This window comes from Orbicella franksi, chromosome 3, assembly GCF_964199315.1.
Source record: "Orbicella franksi chromosome 3, jaOrbFran1.1, whole genome shotgun sequence".
NCBI lineage: Eukaryota > Metazoa > Cnidaria > Anthozoa > Scleractinia > Merulinidae > Orbicella > Orbicella franksi.
In genome coordinates, this window is record NC_138147.1 from 4,364,881 (window position 1) to 4,388,443 (window position 23,563).

At 37.1% G+C, this 23,563-nt stretch overlaps 1 protein-coding gene and 1 long non-coding RNA gene across 4 annotated transcripts; one reads left to right on the top strand and one right to left on the bottom strand.

The window, feature by feature from the left end:
- The first annotated feature begins 432 nt into the window (after window positions 1-432).
- On the top strand, window positions 433-15,995 carry LOC145480744 (utrophin-like). 2 transcript variants are annotated; one of them, XM_081459064.1, is made up of 17 exons: window positions 433-660; window positions 4,675-4,736; window positions 5,086-5,181; window positions 5,926-6,003; window positions 6,333-6,425; window positions 7,346-7,443; window positions 7,519-7,602; window positions 8,136-8,251; window positions 8,671-8,762; window positions 8,959-9,065; window positions 9,502-9,655; window positions 10,286-10,467; window positions 11,215-11,359; window positions 11,975-12,286; window positions 13,180-13,362; window positions 13,831-13,977; window positions 15,029-15,995. In XM_081459064.1, exons 1-17 carry the CDS (start codon window positions 546-548, stop codon window positions 15,278-15,280), a joined length of 2,316 nt encoding a protein of 771 aa, XP_081315190.1. In that variant the 5' UTR covers window positions 433-545; the 3' UTR covers window positions 15,281-15,995. The 2 variants fall into 2 exon arrangements, with proteins under 2 accessions (XP_081315190.1, XP_081315191.1); XM_081459065.1 differs by lacking the exon at window positions 433-660 and adding an exon at window positions 2,763-3,052.
- Window positions 15,996-16,853: 858 nt separating this feature from the next.
- LOC145480773 (uncharacterized) lies at window positions 16,854-20,072 on the bottom strand. 2 transcript variants are annotated; one of them, XR_014048540.1, is made up of 4 exons: window positions 19,284-20,072; window positions 18,074-18,244; window positions 17,440-17,955; window positions 16,854-16,989 (listed from the first exon to the last, which is right to left on the bottom strand). It is a non-coding gene; the product is annotated as an uncharacterized LOC145480773 (long non-coding RNA). The 2 variants fall into 2 exon arrangements; XR_014048541.1 differs by lacking the exon at window positions 16,854-16,989 and having other exon boundaries at window positions 17,417-17,955.
- Between the last annotated feature and the right edge of the window lie 3,491 nt (window positions 20,073-23,563).

Consider the following 23,563-nt stretch of genomic DNA (forward strand, 5'->3'; position numbering starts at 1 on the left):
AAAATAGAAAGAGGAATGGTTGATTTATTTTATCTACGAAATCGGACACGGCAAAATTTCAAACACAATGTCAAACTCAATTTGTGATGTCAAATTAATGAAGATGGTCAAGTTGTGCTGTCGCTTCGTTTTATTCAAGTTGCCGCAGCTCCTTTCTGAACTCTTAGTGAAAGCCACTATTGCCAACTCCATGTATTCGGCTACAACTGAAGTTCGTCAGGAACAAGGAATATGAAATTTTATTGCATAAAATTTTTACTGAATCGTAACTGTACATGCGCAAATATTTTTTGATCGATGTACACCAAACTTTCTAAACTAACATAATATTCAGTATTAAGAATCCTTAAGTCTTTCTCATGCAAATGATGAACGGTTTCTAGAGAACGGGCCACTACTGCAAATATGACATTGTCATTTCCCTTTTAAAATCACTCGTCTACAGGTCTGTGCATAAATTCGTGTGTACGGGGAATTAAAATACTGCCGAGGGACAAGTGCGTCTTTCTGCCCTCGCTGTTAGTACACCCTGTTTAAATTTGAAGATGGAAGGTAAAACTCCGGTTGGTAATTCAAAGCCTGCTGTAGAAAAGTTTCAGAAAGTCGTTAAGGATGTCAGGATTGCTCGGCGTCACACACAGCAATTCGCGACCTTAGCCAGTAAGTACGCAGATCTTCTGGAAATAATAAGTACACATTATAATTCTCTCATGCTCAAAAGACTCCAAACTTAAGCTCACACCGAAATCACGCTAAATTAAATCCGAGCATTAACGATGTGGCGTGGAATCAGTTAAAATGATATAATCGTAATAATACATTATTTGGTTAAGAGAAAGTAGTGGCCATGTTTCGCTAGTGATCCAGGAACGTTCAAATTTTTCTCATGTGTAGGTCTCACGTGAATGGGCTTCCCTATCTACACCAACGCTTAAGTGAAAAGTTGATGTGAAGAAAATGTTCGGTTTGTGGTTTTTACACTGATCAAGCAAAGTGAAAAGAAGTGGCAGTCAGAATTAAACGAGGCTGTAATATTCACTAGTGTTTACGCAGCTTTGTTCTTACGTGTTTTATTCCGATACATTGTTGATAAATATGTATAAAACATATAACTTCAAAAAATAAACAAAATTGCTTGTAGAATTTATATATATAAAAAATAACCAAACCTGCTATGTTTTGAACAAAATTGGATACAATTATCAAGAATAAACCCTGTTTTACAGGCTTTATTTTAGACTTGAACTAGAATGCCGGATGTTTCTTGCCAGTGAGTGTTGTGCGTTGTTGTGTTTATATTACTCAAAGAAAAATTAATTGCTGCAGTGTTTTTTAATTTCAAATTGTTTATAGAGTCAGGTGGAAGCAGGAAAGCCTCCCGAAAATGTTCAAAAAATCATTCGAATCAACATTTCTTGTGCGAACGTATTTTATCTCAAGTATGACAAAAGAGATAATGTTAACAAAAATGTTGACACAAGTTGATCAACGGTGAACATAGCTCATGTAAATGTCAAAATTTAAGTGTTAGTTTTTTTCCCCCATAAATCCAGTTACTAGCAGTATCTATAGTGACTCTTCTGTCATATGACTTTCGTGCCTAATTAACTTAAAGCTACAACGCAAGTTACCAACTAGGAGTAGTTCTATAGTAAGTAGCAGTAGACTGAATTACTAGGAGGAAATAGCCAGATTTAGGTGCCCTGTCTGAAGTCGTTCAAGGTTGGTAGCTGCTCCTCCGGGCTTGATCAATTTAAAGGCGTGTTTCTCTGTCGCAAACCTGTCCCACTGACTGTTTGATCCTTTTTGTCGGAAAGAGCGAAAACGGGAATATTGAACTAAGTTAAATAAAAAAAAAAAGAAAAATCATGAATACTTAAGACAAGTTCCCCTTTTTTTCTTCGTCCCTTTTTACAATTACGTTGGCGTTGAGCGGAAGAAAGGTAATAATTTATATTTTTGTTTACCCATCCCAATCTCCTACTCTCCCCTTTGTTCAGCCCCCTGCGGTTTTCTATTTTTTATATTTCTCGCGCTCGTGACTATGCTCACGAGAAAGTAAAAGGTCTGCGAACAAATTTGTGCAGTTGAGTCTGTTTTTAGTTTCAACGACCAATTCCAAATCTCAGACGTCAGTCGAAATTCCTCAGAAGTCGTCCCTGACTTAGCTTAGGATTTAAAAAGCAATGACAATCGATCAAAATCAGCATAAAACTACATATCTACAAATGAAAACGGCTGTCACAGAAAAACAATTATCTTGGACTTGGTCATTGCTCTTCGTAAAATCTCCTTTGAGCATTTTCAGTATTGCCATAGTTATTTTTACTTGTACTAACACTGCATGTGTACTTTTGTGAATGCCTTGTTTGTATAATTCGGTATGAACAAAATGTATTAACTAAAGATTGTTTCATTTACTCATAAGCTTGTTATTTTTTGTTCCTTGGTGAATTTTTTGTAACTTGTCCGTGATTAGTCTTGAATTGTTATCAGCCTTTGTCGTTCTTATTCTTTTCTTCGAGTTCAACTAGTATATTTAATTTTCCAAAAAATAATGAACATTAAATACTTTTTTTTAAAACACGATCGTGCTCACAATTTTTGTGTTGATATTAAAACAAATGGAATTTCTTGTATTAATCGAACTAAAATTAGAACTAAACGATCATTTCGACAAGCCAACCCGTAAAGATGGTTTGCAAATATTTTTTGCTTGTTTTGAATCAGGTCAATGCAGAAATATGCCTTTTTATTATTATTTTACGACGTGGAAGCATGCAACATTTCACGAAAACTTCAAACGCATTTTTACGCGTTAGTATTTACATTCAAATTAAGTTGACCTTGCGGTGCCATTGTCGACTAGCGGCTAAGTAGTTTGACTATACATTTGCATATCTACCCTAAATTGAGCAGTCAACTGTTAATTAAGTACAGACGAACAGTAATCTTGACGAAGTGAGTGCTGTTTTAAGCATGGGAGACCGTGAAGTAGAAGCTGCTCGCCAGAACTCCATTAAACTGAAGAAAAAAATACAAGACCGCACAGGTATGACAACTTTGGAACTTATTTTTCCGTTGAAGGCTTAACCATGGCGAACGCGTGTAGCAAATGCTCGATTGATCAAATTCTCTTCGATTACGGAGTGTGGGCTTTGATAGCTGCGACTGCGGGCATTGTGAATGAATGTAGCAAAGGCAGGTTTAATTTTGCCTGCCGAAGTTTAATTTTGTGCAGTGTGAATGAACAAAAACAGTCAGGGGGTTGCGGGTTCATGCCTTTAGTCAGTCTAATCCAGTTTAAACCCCGTCATTCTACCAGTTGTAAACAATCTGGAACTTTGCATAATACGAGCTTCACGTACCCTGTAAACCTTAATGGACACCAAAAAAGCTCGTTCACTTAACATCAATGTACTTCGATAGCGAAAAGTCGATGCTGCCCAGACCAACATTTGCCAACATTCGAGAGGGAGAGAAAGTCACGTTTGGTTGTAAAAGCGGGAATAATTTAAAAGACTACTTGTATGTTAAAACACTCGTGTTGATCCAAGGCACTTGACATCGACTGCTTTGATGCTGGTCTTTATTTCGAAATATTTGACAAGAAATGAACAGAAACGAAATTTCTGACCTCGGACATAGTTTGCTTAGGAAAAACATGACCGAATCACAACACAAACTTTTTAAAAAAAAAAGTGGTAAATTTTTTTTGCTTTGCCTTCAATTTTTCAGATATGCTTGGAATTTAGTTCACAGCTATGTTAACATATAGAAACAAGCTTATTAATACATAAGTAATTTTAATTGCAGCTTAGGTTTTTTCCTACGTAATAGCATGCATGTTTTGATGCGTGGTGATAAATATGGCTTGAGTTATGTCTCGGGTATTAAAACGACTTAAACTTGTGTAGTGGAGTGTAACGAATTCAATAACAATTCTAATATTGGCATCTTTGCAATTGTTTGATTGATTGAAAGAGAAAGGAATTATTTCAAACTTATGTCTAGCAAATGCTATTTAAGTATGAAAAGTAAAATGTCACGTTTCAGTGTTAAAAGCTGTAATGAAAAAGTAAAAATAATGGCATAAAATCATTCGAAAAGAACACTCTTGAGATATAATATTCTGCTCAGTCTCAAATCTCGTTCTATCAATATCTACACATTTGTCATAAGGAAAGTGACGACATTTAGAAAAAACATTCGTTTATAAGTAATCAGAGAGAGAATTTAACAGTATTGAAATTTAGATATTCAATTAACTCCATGCCAACGTACATTTCAAAGCTTGCATATATAAAAAGGCACTTAAAAACACTATCGTTTGTTTCTTTGTTAGTGGGGTAATTATGACATTAAAATATTCAAAGAATTTTATTGATCGAGGGACGAAAATAACAAAACCGCGGACGAAGGACTTCAGATAGGAAATTAACAAAGATGGTAAGGTTGAATTACAAACGCTAACAGAGGGTTTACCTCAAATGACCACCAAACGTGGAAAAATCAAACAAGACAAATGAAAACAATACAAGTTCATGCGGACAAAGGAAACAAAATCACTTGGAAATAAACAAACCATTCAAAGACGAAGTAGGAACTAAGAAGTTAAATCAAATCATGCGAATTTTCTTTTTGTAAATATATTATTATGTGATTTCATTACAGGCGAGAGAGAAACCTTACACAGGAAAACATTTACCAAATGGGTGAATGCAAAGCTTGCTCAGGTATTGATAAATTTCCGCTCACTTTAGAGACATGAATATTCGTTTTTGAGTAAAAAGTCAGGCTTATAACTTCATTTAGTTGCAATATTGTCGAATCAGTTCAATTCTTTGACGCGTTTGCTTGTGAATTGTATTGTGGTCAACAGGAATTCTGGGTTTTCTTGATAACAAAATGCGATATATCTTTTTTCTTATTAACCACTGGATTTATTTAAAAAGCAATATTATTTACATGAAAAAAAATATATATATTGAGAGCTGTTCTACTCAAAGGGAGGACCAACTCATTACAAATGTTGACAGATGGTAGAGACGCTTATTAATACTTATGTATATTTTTTCCTCGTAGCATGACCCTCCACTTGAGATAAGAGACATCGTTATTGACTTGATGGACGGGAAAATGTTGTTGAACCTGTTGGAATGTCTTCTGAATTGTCCATTGGTAAATATTACGATTAATCCAATCAAAACGAAACTTAACGCATTTTTTATTGGGGTTTCGATCTTGGATGTTGAAAACAAAAAGTCTTTTTTTGGGGGGGGGGGGGTGGTTTCAAACTTTGGTTCAGTGACACTGAGGAAAGTGTTTATTGGCAAATTACCACTACTTTACGAACAGATGCGACAAACCATTTCATGGTGCCATTTAGAGGCAAAAATGCAACGTGCGTTATGTGAAAAAAATAAAAAAAAAAAAAAAAAAAAATAATAATAATAATAATAATCAGTGTAAAAGTGAAATGCACTCCTGCCGGTGCAAAAAAATAGTAGTTTAATAAAGTTCTGTTGCGGTGTCCAGATAAAATTGCCATGCCCTGACAACGCGTCTTAGAGAAATAATAAATTTCGTCATGCTATGCACAAAAACTGGCCAAGTTCAGATCTCACTTGATACGTGTAGTTTAGTAGGCTTAAGTAGGCAGGAGTATAAACCTTTAATGATATAAGAGAGCCTGAATTGAGGTGATATTCTTGGCCATCAGTTAAACATGGTTAAAATTTCAGCCCATCTCTAAACTATCAGGGAATTTTGCGATATCAGATCTCGGCAGTTAGTTAAAAAAGTCTCACTTCTTAGCTGAGAGTTAACAATTTTGACCAATTCTCGGCTATCAGTTAAACTCTAGGCAAATCCTCATATAGTGCTCTTCAGTGTTAATTCTGTTGTTTTGCTTTCTTTTTCTAGAAAAAGGAGAAAGGAAACATGCGTGTTCATAAGCTGAACAATGTTGAGCAAGCCATGGATTTACTCGAGAAACACAAGGTATATCTGTTTTTGTGCCGATTTTGTTTCTTGTTATGATGAACTTAATGAGGGTGGAGGGGAATGGAGAAAGGGCGGTGGCTGTTTTGTAGTTGAACCTTGCATTTCAAATGGAGTGGTTCAGAGCATAGGGCTGGAGCCTTGGTCAAATTCTTTCGTTCGTGCTGCATATTAAAGTAATTACACTGGAAATTTGTTACTGCAACCGGACAAATTAAATAATTGAGGGGAGCCTCTTCAGTCGTGTTGGTTGAAAATTGCGCTCTTATAAACTGTTATACAGTATTTTATGATATGCATCAAAAACCGAGTTTACAATCCTTTTCAAGGTAAAACTGGTGGGTATCAATGGATTCGACATCGTTGATGGAAAGCCTCGTGCAATCCTTGGACTCATGTGGAGCATTATTCTCCGATTCCAAGTAAGTGGCACATTTAAAACAAAATTCAGGATTAGATTTTCCAAGCCATCAACATTGTCCAAATATAAAAGTAAACCCAGGGTCAATTCAGTAAATAAATTACACTTGTAGTTTTTACACGTGTAATTTACACGTGTAAAGTCCGGCTTGTAAATACAAGTATTCAATGAAAGTATTTTCTACACTGGAATTTACACGTGTATCGCAGGTCAGGATACAAGTGTTTATAAATGCAAATTTTAATATCTCTGTTGCCCTTTCAAAATCTGCGGGCCTATTTAAAATTCCAAAAGTTGGATGAAGGTATCCACAGGGAGACGAAACTTTCCTCGAAATTCCCTAGGATTGTCGATATCAAAAAGCCTTCTTTCTTCAAAATTCCTAGGTTGACCGATAATTTGACGTCCCAGGAGCTCGTCGAGTTGCTCTTCACTAGAAGACGACATGTTTTGACGCTCCAATATCTGTTTCACAAGTCGTACTCAATGTTTACAAGTGACATGCGACTTGTATTTGCACTTGTGATTTACAAGTTGGACTCTTGTAAAAATACAAGTCCGGACTCTTGTAAAAGTTTTATTAAATTGGACTCTTACCATCTTTTATAGGTGTAGCGCTACACCTATAATTACAAGTCAGACACTTGTAACCTGGATTTGTGACGAATTTTATTAAACTCGTTTTCGTCTGCGCGTGTAAATACAATGGTTCCATTTGTAGATTACAAGTGTAAAAGTATTATTAAATTGACCCCTAGAGTCATCTTCTGTCGTTTACCTGTATTACTACTACTATTACTACTATTACTACTTATGATTAATTGCGAACTACATGTTATTTTGACTAAAATGAATGAGGTGAAGCCAAGAGAAAAACAAGTTCTCTTGGTGAAGGAATATAATATTTTTACTTAATGATAGGTCCAAGAGGTAATGCAGGAAACAGTAACAGAGGAGACGGCCAAATCCTTCAACGTCGAGAAAAAACTGCTTGATTGGTGTAAGGAACGACTGAAAGGGTGAGTACGTTCCAGATACAATTGTATAGTCTCTTTTAGCGGTTCTAGCCATGTTCACTTTTGATTTTTTATTAGGTATGAACAGTATGTCACAATCTCAGATTTTACCTCGAGCTGGAGAAATGGCCTGGCGTTCAACGCTCTTATCCATTCGTACAGGTACGAAATCGGCGATAAAATGCACAACTACAGTACGTTCAAATTTTGCTTAAATTGCATGTGCCGCCTCCGAACAAAAAAGTCAGTTCACATGTAAGTTAACGGGAGAATAAACAACAAATTCAATGTCTGTAGCCCGTGTGAAATTTCTAAAATCACCGATTACCTCCTTAAATTATTAAATGACCTGCTTGTAAAAATGAAAAAGTGCTTTAGAAATCACAGCGTGATATCTATGGTTTAGCCCTTCTTCATCCGCGGAATTATCGTTAACGACAGAGATAAATACTATGGCTTATATTCATACGCAAATGTGTGTATGTTTCAAATTTACGAAATGACGGCATACAAGAATTTGATACTCTTAAAATAAAATCACACGGTTTTAAGGTACGTCGCTGGTGGCCTTCATTCGCCTTCAGTTTCGAACGCAAAATAGACCGCTAGTCGGTGTGTATATTCAGTATAAAAAAGTAAGGGATAGTATGTAATCCAATGAACTATCAACAAAATAAAATCGTACTCTTTTATAGACCTGAATTGTTTGACTTTGATGCCCAGCAAAAATCATCAATTCAAGCGAGGCTGGATAACTCCTTTAAAATGGCAGAGAAACACTTTGGAGTTCCTCGCTACCTTGACTCTTCAGGTTTGTTTATTTATTGTTTTATCCTGAACAAATTCTGGAATAAAATTTACATTCAAGGCATTAGTTGGCGTCTATCCCTTGCTCAATTGTACTGCCTCAGCGTACCCTCCGCAACGTGAGCGATCCCTACCCAGTGCTATACTTCGTGGCATCACCTGCTACTTAAACACAAGTTCACAAGAGATCAATTACAAGCAAAATGTAACAAGCAAAATATTACCAGGATATAATCGATGCTAGCAGATAGAAGAGACAGTAGCCAGTGACAAACAATGAAATTGTTATTGTCACACGCTTTTCATGTGCTGTGCTGGTAAGAGGGAAGGGAGAAAGCGAAGTCAGGAAACTGATGGGACTTGGCAGGCAGCAAAATAATTTCTTACCATAAGTGACCATTGATATTTTTGCGTACTTTACAGATATTGATGTCGATACCCCCGACAAGAAGCTAATAATCATGTACTTAACAGAGCTGTACAATTACCTGGAGGGAAACAAGGCTAAGGAGCGGGTATGTAATCCCTGTCTGAATCGTTGACCACATGCATGGCCGCCACACATGTACAGTTCTCTTTTGCTTGGAGAAGTGCAACATGTACCGTTCAAGATCATTTCTCTTGCCTCTTGCATTAACGTGATGCAAGAGTCAAAACAGTTGAAAAATAGCTGCCTGCCTGGCTTTATTGAAAAGATCTCTTTTTCAACAGAAAGCTTCAGCTGTGAACAAGCTGACCATCACTATTGATAGTCTGGAAGCTGTCGAGGGAGCTCTTAATGATAGCTGGGACCAGCTGGATAGTAAACCGGCCATCAGGTAAAATGAATATGTACAAATGGTCATTTGAATTAAGGAAAATAAAACCTGGGGTGAGGCGCAATTTCTTCAGGAACTGTTGAACTAAAAAAGTGATCAGGGGGAAGTCAAATTAGATGTTTAGATCTCCTGCTATAGACGTCTGCATATTTAGACCACTCGCGTACAAAAGATTAAGCGATAAAGCTAGCCCAATGCACGCTCGATGACCTCGGACCTTGGACTTACAAACTCGTACCCTAACCGTGGCACAAAGGGAGGTTTGTTTGCTAAGAATAGCTAGCTAGCCTTCAGCCTCCTACAAGTATTTTTTGTTGATTATGACGTCGAATACGTTACATGAGAACCTTAGTTCCGCCATCTTAGATTTTTATTTATAATGGATAGTTACATTGGGTATAATATTCTATAAAAATAAAGTGTTTTGCTTTTGTAGTAAATCGGAGCGTGATAAGGCTGTTGCTCAACTAAACAAGAATTTAAATGAAGTGGAGAGCGGACTGTCCGATGCAGAGCACCGCAAACCTGTGTTCAAAGAGAAAGATTCTGTGGATTTAGAGACAGCGATAAAGCAGCTGGAAGAGCAGAAGGTAAAGGATTTGTCAAGAAGATCCATCTGGTAGTTGCCTCCTAATTTTGAGAGATTCCATCTGATCCACTACCTTCCACTTCATCTCGCTCAAACTGAAATGTCCAATACAGAATTAATGATGTTAGTAAGCCTGATCTGCTTTGTTTCAGCATGGTGTTATTCTTCGAAGACATCGTTATCTAATTGGTTCCTGAGTTTTTACCTGTATGTCATGAGAACATTATAAAAATATCTTTGAACCATAAGAAGTTCCAGTTAGTAAAAAATTCTAGGTTAACCTTGCAGTGTAGATGGAGTTCTCAGGAGTCCTGTCTCATTTCATGGACGAAGTAAAATGAAGAAAGGTGGGGTTGACGGGAACGCCGAGTTGCTGGGGTTGTTATCCGACTGTTTGCGTCAACCGTAATCGTGCTCAACGTTTTTCAGGTTTTCTTCTTTAAAAAAGTTAGTCTTTTGTTCCATATACTGTGAAAGTCGAAAACGGCGTCGATTTTGAGTAACGGATCCTTACAATTGTACAATGATCTCCATCTACGCTGTGTCATCTCAGACAATAATTTCGTAGCCAAAATCAGTAATGCTTTTGCAATACGTTCTCAGTAAGGATTTTTGTAATATTGTTTAACAGAAGTTTCGTGAGGATCTCGAGCCCCTGAAGTCTCGTACATATGAAGTGTTAAATGAGGGTAGAGCCATGATAGGCGAAGGGTACTTTGACAAAGGGGAAGAAGAACACTTTCAAGATAGAATGAATAATGTCGACAAAAGAATGCAGAACCTTCTGGAACATTCTCAAAGGGATCAAGACAAGTGAGTCAGTCAAATCTCTCCATAGCTTCTCAGCTCGTTTATTATCCTAGAATGTTTTACTGTGCTGTTGTTCGTTAAAACTGTTGTACATCTTAACGACTGGACAATTATAACTAGATTATGTCCATTGTCAAGGAAATTCTTTCATTTAGAATAATGCGCTGTAAGGAACGAAGGAGTTCAGTTTGCCAGAGAGTACATGAAAGATCACACAGTGCATGTTTGAACCTAAATAATTCAAGACAAGTGAACGATCATGGAACTGCCACGCAGGAATAACTGATGCTTTGTTTTCCTTACGATACACATCACATACATTATGGGACAACGTAACTTCTGCTTAACCTGGCAGGTTACCAACTTTTCTATAGCTCGTAGAACTATTGACTTATTCAGACTACTCAAAACAGTAAGCAAATAAAAATCCCCCCGACTGTGTTGGTGCGGCTACCAGATATTCGTCCAAAAACTATAAATATAAATATGCATCTGATACAACTTAAAAGTAAACTGCAATGTAATGATATTCTTATATCTTAAGTATTGACTGAAACGAAGCTAAACCGATTCTCCAAAAAGGAGGAGAAAAGGGAAGCGGAAAGGAATATTGGTTAATAGCTTGCTGAATCATAAGATAGTTAAGTGGTTAATTTTAATTACCTACTTAACTGAAACCTCCAAAAAGATAAAGTTAGCTGTGGATCGTTTCAAGCAAATAGATAATCTGATATCTTTACTTGATCGTAGGCTTTCTTTAGAAAGATTAGTCCTTTTAAAGCAACAGTTGGCTCGAATGAACAGCTGGCTAACTAAGGCTGAACGGAAGATGAAGCAAGGAAATAGTCTTGGTCCTAACTATGAGGCTGTTAAGACGAAGTTGGAGGATCATCAGGTAACAACTACGTACACATAACGTGTTGAATTATCAATTATGATAAATACCTGGTAAGTCTAAAAACTTAAGTCAGGTGAAAAAAGTAATCTTAAACATTCTAGCCTAGGCCTGTTTATGATGCTCAGTGAAAATCCAGAGCTATCACTGAGCCACTTGAAATTTGTACAGGTAATAGACCAATTTCAATATATTAAAATTCAGCCTAAAATAATAGACCACAGTGCGAGGCTCTGGGGAATAACTACAGAGTTTGTGGGGTTTATTCCCCAGAGCCTCGTGCTGAGGTCTATTGTGTTAGGCTGAATTTTAATATATCGAGATTGGTCTATTAACGGAAACCAGTTGTTTAAGTCAGTTATTGCGAAATGCCATGGCATGTTAGCGATATGACATTTATTTTCCTCTGTCTTTGGAAACGACAAATCACGATATTTTGCTCAACTTTGCCCAGTAACTGTTAGTTTACTGAAGAGAATTGTACTCATGTATACCATATCATCAACGGCCTTTCCTTGTCTTTGAGGTTTGAACCGTTGACTTTCATTGAAAAACCAATGTGGAATACGATTTGGTTTCAGAAAGACCTGACTGAAGTTTAATTTTTACTAACAGAAATTCCAAGAAGAAGTTGGAGACATCTCCTTGGTAGCGTCGGTGCTGGCAACTGATTTATCTGACCCAGACTTGGATGGCAAAACACGGGACAAAGTCAAAGACGTCAGCAGCCGGTGGGCTAAAGCATGGAACTGGAGCGCAGATCGAGGCCAAAAGTTGACAAAGGCTATGATTGACTGGCAGAAATTTCGAGATGAGGAGCTTATTTTGCTGAACTGGCTGAGCCAGAAAGAGAAAACACTCAAGCAAGTAGCAAACACGGATGTTGCCGACGACGAACAGGTCAAAGAAAGCCTAGAACTTCTTGAGGTAATGCTTAGTTTAGAATGAGCGCGATTATAAAGAAATTAATGCGTAGTTTCTGCCCCAGCGACAAAATTAGAAAATGTACCCTTTTTCAAATTCTGCAAAGGCTTAATAATCAGACTAGTAAACCATTAAGAAAAAAAAAATACTGATTTGAATTGAGAGTTCCATGAAGTATAAAATGTATTATACCCTCAAGAAACTCTTTCTAACCAATCGATCAATGACGCAATCAATCAGTCAATCGACTATTTTATTGATTTGGAAATATATTTTGCAACGTCGAGTAACTTTATCATTTTGCAAAACTCTTCTAGAGCTTGTAAGGCCAAAAACGAGTGATTTGCTTGCATGACGCCACTATACTGTCTGTTCCAAATCGATTGGAGCATGAGTAAGTTTTAAGATAAACCAATGAATTAAGAGCAACTGAACAAAATATACCTATAATACATTGTAAAATTCAGAAATTATTGGAAAACTTTGCTGCATTTGGAGTATCAGGCCATCGACAATTGAAAGTAATTCGTTTTTAATCGGAGAGCCTAACACAAGTACATCTGAATTATAAAAAAAAGTCTGCATACCAACCAAGAGGCCCATCGGGCCAGAGCTTATCATTCCCGGTTTCGTCTTCTGTAGCATAAAGTGACTAAGAGTATTGCTACTCCCCCTGGATAAGATGTTAGTCCATTGCAGGGTTACTCCCAGCATTAAATTTGCCGTTCGTACACCACGATGAAGATAGGCACTGTAGGGACAAAGTGTCCTGCCCAAGCCGCAAAACACAATATCCCCGGCCCGGACCGCTCGATCAGGGGTCGAGCCACTAACCATGAAGCCACCGCGCCTCCACAGCTGAATTATAACCTGCGTCTTTTTACCTGTACCAACAGGCCACTCAAAAGGAACTCGAAGAACAAGAGCAGAGATTGCAAAAACTTCGTCATTTAGGGGAAGCTCTCATTGAGGAATCTGATCATGATAAAGAAACGACCAAGGACATCAAAGCTCAGTTGCAAGATTTTGACGACTGCTGGAACCAAGTGGCCAAAAGGGTCATTGATGAAAAGGAAAAGGTTTTGATATTACTTATACTTACTGTATTAATATCATGCGTAAACGTGGTCACGTTTCAAAAGGTCCGTCAGCTTGGAACGGCGATCTTAGCTTTCCAAAGTTTTAGAAATATCAGAACCGGTACAAAATTGATTTTAATCGTGTCTTAGCATGTCTGGGTGAACAACAATATCCAACAAACGTTTCATTTAATTCCTTCCTCTGGCCTCAGATGTTAGGAATGTCAGTGATTTTTCGGCCGCGCGCTCCTTGCACTTAAGATATTTTTTCAATTTAACATATTTGTTGATACTCGCCAATGGAGAATAAAAAAGGGAAAAAAATTAGTCATCTAGCTAGTAACACATTTCTATTAAAATATGATTGGCTTGAACTCTCGTTTCAGCGGTTAACTAATATACATTTTTGCATGATGTGGTTGTTTGAGGGATTTTTTTAAAATTATTATTATTATTACTTTTTTGCAGTTAATTAGTGCGCAAAATAAAATGAAGGAGATGTACGACCTGATGGACTCCGTTAATGTCTGGATAGACGATGGACAGGGCTTGATGAAAGAATATAAAGAAGATATGCCGGAAGAAGAAAACGAAAACCTCAAGAAAAGAGCCCAGGTATATTAAAGACGTTTCTATTTACCGAGCCCTTTAATTTAAAGTACCGTAAATCCTCGAATTAGCGCTTATTCGAGAGGGGCGCTTCATCGAATGGGGGCGCTTATTTAATTTTGCCAAACCTTTGACTGACATGTTCATTTTTTTAATCCATCATCTGCGCTTAAACAACAACATGAGCTGTTTATCGACATAAAAAGTTGATCCTAAAGTTTAAATGGCGGCACCGTTAGTACTTGTAATTTTTTTTCAAACTTAACGTGTTCACAAACTGAAATATTGTACAAATCTGATACTACACAACGAAAACCATACATCCTTTGTTGTCTCATTACTTGTCCAAAATATGGGGGAAGGAGAGGGGGGGCACTTATTCGAGGGGGGGCGGGGGCGCTTATTTTAAACTTTGGCCGACAGGTAGGGCGCTTATTCGAGGAAGAGGGGGGGGGGGGGCGTTAATTCGGGGATTTACGCTGGTAATTTATATCAAACACCAACAAATCGCATCAGTGTGCTTTTTAAGTACGAGGTTGTATCAGAGTTTATTACCCGAACGTATTCAGCTGAGTACACAAAGGTCTTTTTTTTTAGCGACACTTATTCAATCGAAAAGTCGTTAATTTCTTTTTTATGAAACAACGTTCCCTTTCAGGGTACTTAGAGAACATCCCGTCCTCTTCTACATTTCATTTGAAACTTATAAATAGAGATCGCTAAAATATATGTAACTTATTTAACTAATTTAGTTGTTCTGTTCAGCAAGTCCGTCGGGCGAGGAAAACACTGCTCTGCAACACAGCAAAATGTATTAAATGGGAATTATTATCTTACACCAGTTTTCTTGTGCGAAAATCACATTTTAAGATATTTTGTGTTCTAGCGTGGACAGATAACTTGTTAAACTGGTTCCTCGAACATTATGTAAGTCGGGATATTTGTTCTCGTCTCGCGGATTACATGTACTCTATTGGGTGAAGCTGGATAAAAGCATGTAATACGAATTATTTTCTTTTTTCTTTCTTTTTTTGTTTTTGTTTTTGTTTTTTTGTAGATTAAGTTGGAAGAAAGGCCCTCTATGCAACTCAAGGTAGATCGTGTTAATCGTCTGGGTAAAGACGTCTGTAACATTCTTGATGGACCATCACAGAAAGCTGTTAAAAGAGAATTGCAAGAATTTAATGACCGTTGGCGAGATCTGACGGCGGCCATTGAAAGCTACAGTGACAAGGGTTACCCGGATGTGAACGGCAGCGAGTGTTGTCTTATGAGGATCATCAAGCGAAAGTTCAAAACTCTTTCATAGAGAACAATCATGAACTTCGTCAAGTTTAAATGCTTTTTCATAGGGATAATTCATGAAGTTTATGAAAGAATTTGCAAAACGTAATGACAAAACCCCTTCGATCAATTGCTTGAATTAACTTCAAGGCGCATAAGAACATTTAGGTCAATTTAAACGGCGTGGGGGAATTGCTACACAAGAAGATCAAAATCAGGAAAACGACCATCAAAGAATAGAGCTCATTGTTTAGCAGTTTAAGTTAAGTTTCCTAGACAACTATTTAATTAACAACTACATGCAAGTCTCCTTGGCTCTAGCGTAGAAAATTGCTCAGAATGACGTAGCAATAACCGAGTCAAATTGCATGTCGTTATATAACAATTATATTCAGAAACGTTCAATAGACGAACAAAAAACAAACAAACCAAAACAACAACGCAAGAACAGCAAAAACACCAACAACAGCACAATAATAAATAGAATTTGGGCCAATTATAATTATTCCTATTCAATAAATACACATGGATCGAGTGACAGAGCTAGCACTAGCGATTATTACATTCTAAAATTAAATACCAAAAATAGAAGACTTGCTATATCGAGATAATTTCGATAAAATGTGACAGTCGTATTACAATACCATGTTTCAGTGAGGTTGGTTGGAGGGTGATAAATTAGTTTTGAAGCATTAAATTTATATATTGGAAATAAAAGCCTGTTATATTGCCTGGCAGAGTTGAAGAAAAAGCTCTTTGTGTTTGTTTTTTTGTCATGTGACCTTTCCAGCTCCCAAAGAAAAAAAAAACTGTTCGGGAACAAAATGGATGATGCCAGAAATCGAAACTGCAGAGAGATGCGATTCGTAGGATTGCAAATTTTGTAACAAAAGTGCAGAGTTTTATGACAGAAATTTGGAAAAAAAATTGATATAGCATGCAGCAACTTTTTAGCCGCACTAAAATCTTCTGAATCTTTAAAACTTTCACATCTTCATAACAATATTTACATATATTAGTCTCAAAATCGGCAAATTCAATTAAAGAACCAGAAAAACAAAATTCCCTTTCGATTTTGAAGAAAACGAATTGAAGAAAACGAGTAAAGAATGGAAGTTGTCGGAAAGTAATCCTAACACTTTGTTTCTGCAGGAGTAAGGCACGCTGGCGTGATGACGCGTGCCGTGGGACCCAGCTCTCCTATAAAGAAGTATTGTATCTAACCTTGGCACTTTGCAGTGTCATGTCTTAAACATCGATTGTTACAAATTGCGTTCAAGGCGAAGGAATAGATGTAATGATATTGGTCTAAAACATAAAAATAGAAGGGATGGACGTCCTCTCAAATCATAGTAGCAAAAAGTATTTTCAACCTGAAAAACCGATCAGCGGAACCAAATCGGTATAGTTTAATGCTTTCACATCATCAAAATCCTGGATAAAAAATTGTCTGCGGAGAGTTATCTTGTCTAAAGGTGGCCTTATTAAAGTAGAAAGTAATAGCACATCATTCTTACGAAACAATTGTAAAAAGTCAACAACTGTTGTAGTTCTCAATCTGCTTTACTGTTTTTGGTCCAACGTACAAGCATACGAAGGTACAATTGATACGTTCTACGCCTGCGTTGGGCCGCCATTACTGAAACAGGTAGCGAAGTCAGCAGCACATTTTGCTGTCCTCATTATGCCCGAGGCGTTTTTGTAGCAAGTTGCTGCTTACTTTCTGCAGGTTTCCTGAAAATGAAAATGTTATAAATTATTCAAATGTAATAACAAGGGTAAGTTTTACTTTCAACAGAAATTACTTAAACTCGAGTGTAAAGCTCCCTGATCATCTAGGTATCAATCTGCAGTACATCTCGCTATCTCACTGAAACAGTCCAATCGTGTTTAGGCCGTTTCCTCAGTGCTTGTACAAAGAAAATCACTATAGTGGGTGAAGTTCGCATTATTGTCCGTATCGCTGCATTGATGCAGCAGATTACAGAGCTTGATGATCTTGTGAACGTAGGCACCTGTATGCATGTTTGTTGCTAACTGCCGTTAGCAAAGCGTAGGCTAGATCCTATATGCAACGGGCATTGCCGCGCTGTCATTAAGCTATCGTGTTTTGTATGTCGAGTTGAATGTCATAGCGCTTGACATAATTGACGAGAGATGCTAACATTTCAAACACATATTTACCACGTAAGGAGGAATCAACTGAGACATGCATGTCTTGTAGTCTGTCAAGCATTCCGCAGTTGTCTTATCTGCCTTGTTGTTGCAGTCGTACAGATCGAATTGGCATTGCTAAGAATAAAAATAAATAACCAGTTTTCAGTTTAATTTTCCTTGTCTTATCCTCACAAATGATTGGTCAAATGTCAGATAGAAACCGAATACAAAATTAGAGTGATTAATCTGGCTGGTCTCAGTGGGGTGACCGTTAGCCGTAGAACAGGCCACAGATTTAGCCGTCAGGAGTAAAAATTGGACAATTTAAACCGCTAGCTGTAAAAAAAAAAAAGAAAAAAAAGAAAAAAGAAAAAAGAAAAAAAATACTAATCGTAAAAAGATTTTAGCCACGAATTCTCAAGATCGCTTTTCAAGACTTTCATGAGTCATGGATTGTGGCTTGTAAGCTATATTAGTCAATAGTTTAGATAGTAACAACCTTTTTTCGTTCCGGAATGTTTCACAGTTACATATCTGTTGACCCTAAAGAAAATAAAAGCCAACATATCAACCGTTAGCCGTAGAAGCCACTACCCCACTGATACTGTGTAAATGAATATATAAAAATTGTAATGGTTCAGCCAAGTGTTGTCCAACATACCGCAAATGGGCCACGAGTAGGTTCAATAATTGCACGAGATTCTGGAGCATTCGTGACAGGAGTGGGCCCTTGGTTCTTCAGACATTTGGCAAAATCCCAAAAGCAGCCAGCCTGTGCTTTAATTCCCTGCGCATGACTAATGCACCAACTCAGATCCATTTTACACAGGGTCTGCAAAGAAATATATCAAGTAATTGGTTGTATACATTTCAAAAGCATGATAATAAAAATACCAACGAAAAAAAGTCGTACAGTAATTATTGTTTTGAGCGATATAGTAGGATATTGAATTTGCTGTAGAGACACATAGCTATGGAGATATTACTCTAATGTCGAAGCAAAATATCTTATTTTGGTTATACAGCTAATTTAAGGTTATGACAAGAATGCGGTGGCACCTACAGATAATAAACTTTCGTTGATGAAAGTTTTTTATTCTGTATTGAAGAACGGTAATATTAATTATACAATTATTTTTTTCAGGCAATTAATGACAGGCTAAAACAGTGATAATATTCATGGAATGAAAGGGGAAAAAAAAAAACAAAAAGAAAACTAAGAAAATACGTCCCTCAAAGTATTTCGATTGTCTCTGTCCCTACGTCACAGTGACATTGCTACATTAACGTAGAAAATGAATGTATTGGTTAGTTTGTAATGACTACTGATCGGTATTCTTTGTTGTAGGACGTAAATTGGATACTAATAGAATTACAAATTTTAATTTTACTGAGAAACATCTCTCAGACTCTCAAAGTCAGACTCTTCTGACTTCCCTCCCCCCGGGGGGGGGGGGGGAGGGAGTTCTTCCAGAAAAGCTGGGTGGGGATGTGCGGCCCACTTCCCAAAACCCTTACCCTATTTATTAAATCCATTTTGAAATCACTGGTTATCCTTGCAATCTGATTGGCTCTCAATGGTGCGATTTATTCACGAATCGCACTATTTTTTGCTCTAAATCGCATCTTTTCCTCAGCCATTGAGAATGGGACAGTAAAACAAAGCAACCAATCAGATTTCAATATTAGTTTAAAGTAAACAATAAAATTTCAGGAAAATGAGAGGCAAAAAGCCATTGTGTGGAGAATTTAGCAACTACTATTGCCAAAACTTTGTTGTTCTTGTTGTTTTTTTTTCCAAAAAATTGACGAATGTAATTAATTACAGTTTCTAAATGACGATTATGAGCTCCTTCAGGCTGAGTACCTACTTTAATGGAAGTTTCCAACTTTCAGTGTCCATTTTGACGAATATTTTGGCGGTTTTTCTTCAACATCTGCTCAAAATCCGTATGATACCGAGTCCAGTAAAACATAAAAAAACGAAAACCACACAACAACAAATTCAGGGCCATCTCAAGGAGGTAGATGTTTCCAGGTTTCCGGTAGTTTCAAACGAAGCAACAAAAGAGCTCAACTCTGTCGCTGTGAATAAACATAGTCAAAATACGCCCCGCGCCACAAAACAGTGAATGAATGAACGTCTTACGAAGCTGGTGCTAGTCCCGCCATCTTGGAAATATCTTGAAACAAATGGCACCGCGAGAACTTGACAAGGTCCTGGCATGAGTATTGAGTCCTTCACCGAGGTCACAAAAGGAAACGGAGATGATAACGAGCTGGACTCCCTTAAAATCATGCCATTAAACGGTATGAGAGAAAAAAAAAACGTACCATCCACTGGGCATCGTGCACTCGAGTTTCACAACTCAAAAGAAATCCATCGCAGAATTAAGCAGGATGCACCTTCAAATTCCTTCTCCAAAGACAATGAAAAGTCTCAGCCTCAACCACAGAAGAAAGAAAGACCTTCCATCATTGATTCAGGCGACAAGAATTGAACTTTTATACCTGAAATAAACTATTTTCGTTCTCACTTCAAAACCGCTTGTTTCTTTGTCATGCTCGGATGAGTTTTCGTCACATGACATCGTTTTGCATACTAAATGAGACATAAAGGCGTTTCCGGTTCCGCTTTTTTTTTTTTAACAAACCGGCTACTGGAACGATACATGTACATCAAAAATCTAAAAATTAAGGCGATAAAATTGTGCGATTTCAAAATGGATCTAATAAAGTGGCAATTGAACTCCGTGTCGTGCAATTTTGGTCTGACATCATACTTGCGATTTCAAATCGAACTTGCGCTGCGCGCTCGTTCGATTTTGAAATCACGCGTATGATTTCAGACCAAATTGCACTCCACTCAGTTCAATTACCATTATTTATGACCTGATTAAAAATTCGATAGCCTATTTATGACCGTTGCGGCTGACACAGTTGCCCTAAACTTAAGTTATGAAGGGCTTTTGTTGACGGTCTTATTGATAATGATGAAAAAGTAGCTTCTTCTAGCTAAGAAACATACCCAACTTAAGACTAGAGTGCTAAAACCATATCCAATTTATGACCAGAATGGCCAAAATCGATACTCTATTTATGACCAGAACGGCTGAAAAACCCGACCCGCACATACCTATAGAGCCCATATAAGGGAGTACCCCCCGCCGGGCCTGACTCTTCTGACTCTCCTACATCAAAAGTAGTTTCAAAGTATTTTGCTACCCTTTTTACTTCAAAAAGAAACTAATTACATATTTTGGATAATACGCTTGAGATTTTATTTTGACTTAAACAGGATGAATCCTAGAAATATTTTGTAACACATGCGATTGGAACTTCCGTGCACTTACCACGAAGTAGGGCATAGTAGGATTATTTGATCCCATGCAGTTCTTGTAGGCTACCAAGCACTCAGTTTTGGTGCTGTTCCCAGCTTTGATGCAGTTGTAGAGGTCTTTTTGACATTGCTAAAAAGTAAAGAGATAAAAAAGATATATTTCCTTATCATTCGAGAAATGTTTTGAATAGATAGGCACATGAAACATTGTTTTTCGATAAAAGTTTAGTGGTGTAATTAATTCTGGCTTTCGTTTTCTATAAAAGAGTTGTAAAGCTATGTTAATTTGGGTCAGTGGCGGAAAAGTACCAGTACAAGGAATCTATAATAAATAATAACTAGCAGGGAACTGTAATTGAGGTACCGAAATTGGAAAATCTCTACGGGAACAAAAAGCTTACAGGTTTGGCCGTCAGGTCGGTAGTTCATACTGGAGCAACGTTAACAGAAACGGTAACTTACAATAAGACCAACTTTGCCGAATCATCTTGCATCTGCACCAAATCATCGGCGCGGACCATAGCTACAAAGGCTAGAAACAGTGAAACAGCCACAAAAGTCTTCATCTTGAACAAGCCTCTGTACGTAGTAGTCAGAAATGAATGTATTTTTGTCCGACCCAGGTACACTGCTGATAAAGACAGAACAGTTTACTAAGACTTCAATGGAGAACAAAGGTCTTCGCGTTTGTTGAGCAACAGAAGCGTTAACGAGTTTACTTACAGAGGTGGTCATACTATTCAATATCGGTGTTAAATAACAACAATAGGACGAAGGCTTAACTAAAACTGCCAACATCTGAGCAAAGTAATATGTTCTGATCTATGCAGAAGTGTTAACATCTGATCACAGCAATATCTGTGAAACGATCCAGGAACTTAATGTTACGAAATCATTGTTTCTGGGAAATATAGATTTGCGAAATAGTTGACAACTAAGTTTCATGGAGTATATCGAGCAAGTAACTGGCCTTGTAGTGTATGTATGTCAAACTTGAAACATGATTACCTCTCGATATACCCTAATACTACGTGATCATACGGCCGTTGACCAAGCAAAGATATATTTACTTTGACAGTACCTACAAATCAACTTATTGAAGCTTACCGTCCAATTACAGTTGTCTGATTATTGGCCGTTTTCAATTGATTGGACAGCTGTAATTGGACAACTGAGTAGCTTTTGGCTAAACAAGGGACATATGTGGCGTTCAAAGTTCCAATGAGATTCAATCGCATTGTACCAATTGGTGATGTCTTGTCGACATTGTAACATTTACCTTTCATGTTATTTATTTTCTTTTGAATTGTTTTGTTTTACGCTGTCTAAAATTGCTGACTAAGTGGGCTAGGATATCGTCTTTTGTCACATTTCTTGCTCAGTCTGTTTTCCCAATTTGATATCTGTTGTCGCAAGAATAATACTGCATATTTTTAAATTAAGTTAAGTGAGTCAGGCAGCTATGAACCGTGATTGGAGTAAAGATAACAGTCCTCTTTTTTTTTTTTCTGCCGGTGAGGGTTAGACCAGAGTCTATTGGAAAGCCAAAATATATTCCTTTAACTTTTTTTTTTAAATTCTCAGGACAAACATAAGATATCATATCTCTGTTGTTTGTACGGCATCCCCTAAAGATTTTATAATTCAAGCCTCAAAATGAAGAAATAATAATAATAATAATAATAATAATAATAATAAAATAAAAGTAATTGTTGGTGTATACGCTTAACATAAATGTTCCCCTGGGTTTCAGTAGGTTTTTTTTGGCCTACCGTCAGTGAATGTGAACTTAATTATTTCCAGGGTGATATTTTGCCGTTTTTCTACAATTTATCTCTCTGCTTTTATCTTACGTGAGTGATATTTTCAATGTATACTTTAATGTGGGTTCAAAGTGCATGGTTTCTTCTTAAAAAAAGCAACAACTAAGAATATGCAACTAAACGCTTTGTTTTCAGTTTTCATAGCAGTGGTCATTGCATGTCAGTTTGTTTGCGTAACCTGTATCTTTGCGTCTATAAAATTAACTAGCTACCCCCTACCAAACAAATGATGGTAGCCTGTGTATAGCCACCCACTCCCCAGAGTGGGTGGGTCAGACACTAACATGTTGCAATTTAAAAAAATATGATGAATTAAAATAAAAAGGATTAAACAAGGGACTGCATGACTTGGAAAGAACGATTGAAATCCACTAATGATCTTAATTGATCTAAATTCACTTTGATTTTTCTCTTATCAGAAAATTCTTCGGAAGAACATTACTGACAATCTTTTCAGATAAAAATTACTTTTGTAGATCATTGACAACAGTTGTAGAAATAGCATGTTTATTTGCATGCGAAAGAAGAGGAAATAAAATATCTGAGTACAATGGTGGCGAGAAATAATTATGATTTTATGCTAACACCTGGTGTATAATGATGCAGAATCAACATTCACTTTTCAAAGATTAGCTACTTTTTTTTTCCTTATAAAACTGCACTAACATTTGTATTCAATTTTCTGCATCGTATCGATGTTGTGTTGCCCTCGAAAAAAACCAAATGATCTGACAACGTTGAAATATGAAAAACATTAGCCGGATCTAAATGGTACGGTGTCTTAATTTCAGGAGTGGAATCTGTGATTGATGTACCTCCAAAATAGGTTATTCTCTTTTACAGATTGACCTTTTATGTGATTATTGTCCATGTATATAGATTTTTAGGCTTGATCGGGAAGTTATAAGCCCGGAGGAGGTACTCCCAGAAAAATTGGGTTGGGGTGTGCGACTCGTTCCCCAAAACTCTTACCCTATTATGACCATAA

Coding starts and splice junctions, on each gene's coding strand:
- LOC145480744 (XM_081459064.1), top strand. CDS start 546: ATGGAAGGTAAAACTCCGGTTGGTAATTCAAAGCCTGCTGTAGAAAAG. Junction 11,360..11,974: donor CGAAGTTGGAGGATCATCAG/GTAACAACTACG, acceptor TTTTACTAACAG/AAATTCCAAGAAGAAGTTGG. Junction 13,978..15,028: donor ACCTCAAGAAAAGAGCCCAG/GTATATTAAAGA, acceptor GTTTTTTTGTAG/ATTAAGTTGGAAGAAAGGCC.